The 2,051-nt window shown below is 34.2% G+C and overlaps 1 protein-coding gene across 2 annotated transcripts; it reads right to left on the bottom strand.

Moving 5' to 3' along the window:
* Nucleotides 1-747: 747 nt before the first annotated feature.
* Nucleotides 748-2,051, bottom strand: LOC110028176 (two-component response regulator ORR9-like; the record flags this gene model as incomplete). Of its 2 annotated transcripts, none has more annotated exon segments than XM_020729919.1 (4): nt 748-818; nt 1,263-1,340; nt 1,521-1,612; nt 1,679-2,051. In XM_020729919.1, coding segments are annotated over 4 exon segments (344 nt in total), but the record flags the coding sequence as incomplete, so codon positions are not given.

The raw sequence follows: 2,051 nt of genomic DNA, 5'->3' as shown, positions 1-2,051 counted from the left end.
ATATATATATATATATATATATATATACCACAATTACTATTTATTTAACTATCTAACATCTAAATCTTAATTTAGGGTCTGTTCAGGGCGGCTGTAGATTATTTATAATATGTTTATTTGCAGATTATCCTAACAATCTGATAATCTCCAGATTATTCTGATAAGTTGGTTAGTTGTTTGTGAGAGCTTATTTAGAACAACTTATTTACAGCTGTTAAACAAACGTGTAGACGGCATTTTCAAAAGTCAGCTGCACTGAATAAGCGCCCCCAAACAAGCACTTATACATGTTTACCACTTTTCCTATGCATCAAAAGGTATATTTCACGTTTTAAAGGCTAAGATAGTAGTATTCTTACATGAAATGGAAGATTTGGATGGCATAAAAGCTAAAAGTAAAATTTAGGTGTTAGATATGTAAACACATAGCAATTGGGTGGTATGCATGCAAGTGCCCCGAGAAATTAATATGCATCTCTTAGAACAGCAGGGCTTTTATATAAAAACCACTGAATTCTTATATATTTACATATCTTATACCAAAACTTTCATCTTTCATAACACCAAATCATTAACGTTACATAAGAAAATGTTCTTTTTATAAATTACTTATGCAATTCAGCAAAATTTAATTGTACGTCTTCAACTAAAATGATGAAGGTTAAACTACCAGATACCCTATAATTCAAAATTTTCAGGGTGAATTCATTCAAGCAAAAAAATAAAAATTAAAAATTAATTCTTTACCTGTTAATCCTGGCAGGCACATTCTCAGATGACATTATGACAACTGGTATGTTCTTCAAAGATGATGATTCCTGAGCCATTCAACTCCACAAAAATTAAAAACCAAATATAAATCAAAGCAACCCATACTATTGCTGACATGGATTGGAGTATAGATGGGCTCTTTGTCATCCAAGCTGGATTTAAGCATGATTTTGAGTTAATATTGTCAAAAAAGAATTTTGCAAATTTTAGAGGGTTCTGTGATTATAAGTAGGATTTAACACAAGAAAGATCAAGTAAATATTGTAAATATAGATTTAGTAAACCATGAAAGGCTTAAAATCTGAAAATTATTTGGCATAACAATTGCTAAATCTTGATAAAATGTTAAAAAAAAATTATTTTAGAATTTAACCTTTTTGAGTGCAAGAAATTTTTCAAATTCATCAAATCCTCTAGATGGTTGAATCTTAAGACTTGAAATCCCAAAATTTTGGTTGGCAGGATTTAGGGTAGATCTGGTGGAAACTCACCTTAATTTTCTTCAGCAGATCATAACCAGTCATTTCAGGCATACAGTAGTCTGTAATCACCATATTCACCTCAGCCTCCTAAGAACCAAAAACCAATCAAACCCCACACAAATACCCAAAACAGAACAAATTCTCCAGAATTGAACTCACCATATTCACCTCAGCCTCCTAAGAACCAAAAAACCTATCAAACCGCACACAAATAAAACAAATTCTCCAGAATTGAAGACAAAGAGATGGAGAGGGGAAGATGCTCACAAGCTGTTCAGAAGAAGAGGGAGCTGCACTTCCATCGTCCTCTCCCAAACCCAGATACTTCAAAGCCTTGCTTCCAGAATCAACTGTGGTCACTAGAAATAAAAAATAAACCATTAAAATATAAATTAACCGATTTCCATCACATTCGGGAAGAATACCTAGGAAGGACGAGATCTTGAGAAGCCTCTCAATGAGTTTTCTATCAATGAGGCTGTCATCCACAGCCAGGACATGGAACTGCGATTCTGCAGTTAATGCCATCACAAATCCAACCTCTGATGACAAAATTAGGGCAAACAAAGAAGAGATCTAGTGAATCCCTGACTTTCTTCTTCCTCCACTCCTACTCTTCTAGCTCCTCGCTGTAGAATCTATAAGTCAGATGAACTAGCTCGCGGAATACAACAAATCCAAGATACAAATCGCTCTTCTTCCTCGAGAATTCGCTTAAAGAAATCGAAATCAGGCTTCTTCCTGGAGAATTCGATGGGATTTTACTAGAGAATTAGGGATGAACAGACAAGCGATGCA

The sequence above is a fragment of the Phalaenopsis equestris genome, unplaced genomic scaffold (assembly GCF_001263595.1).
Source record: "Phalaenopsis equestris unplaced genomic scaffold, ASM126359v1 Scaffold000499, whole genome shotgun sequence".
Taxonomy (NCBI): domain Eukaryota; kingdom Viridiplantae; phylum Streptophyta; class Magnoliopsida; order Asparagales; family Orchidaceae; genus Phalaenopsis; species Phalaenopsis equestris.
The sequence above is the reverse complement of the archived record's forward strand: the minus strand, read 5'-3'. Positions and strand labels throughout refer to the sequence as shown.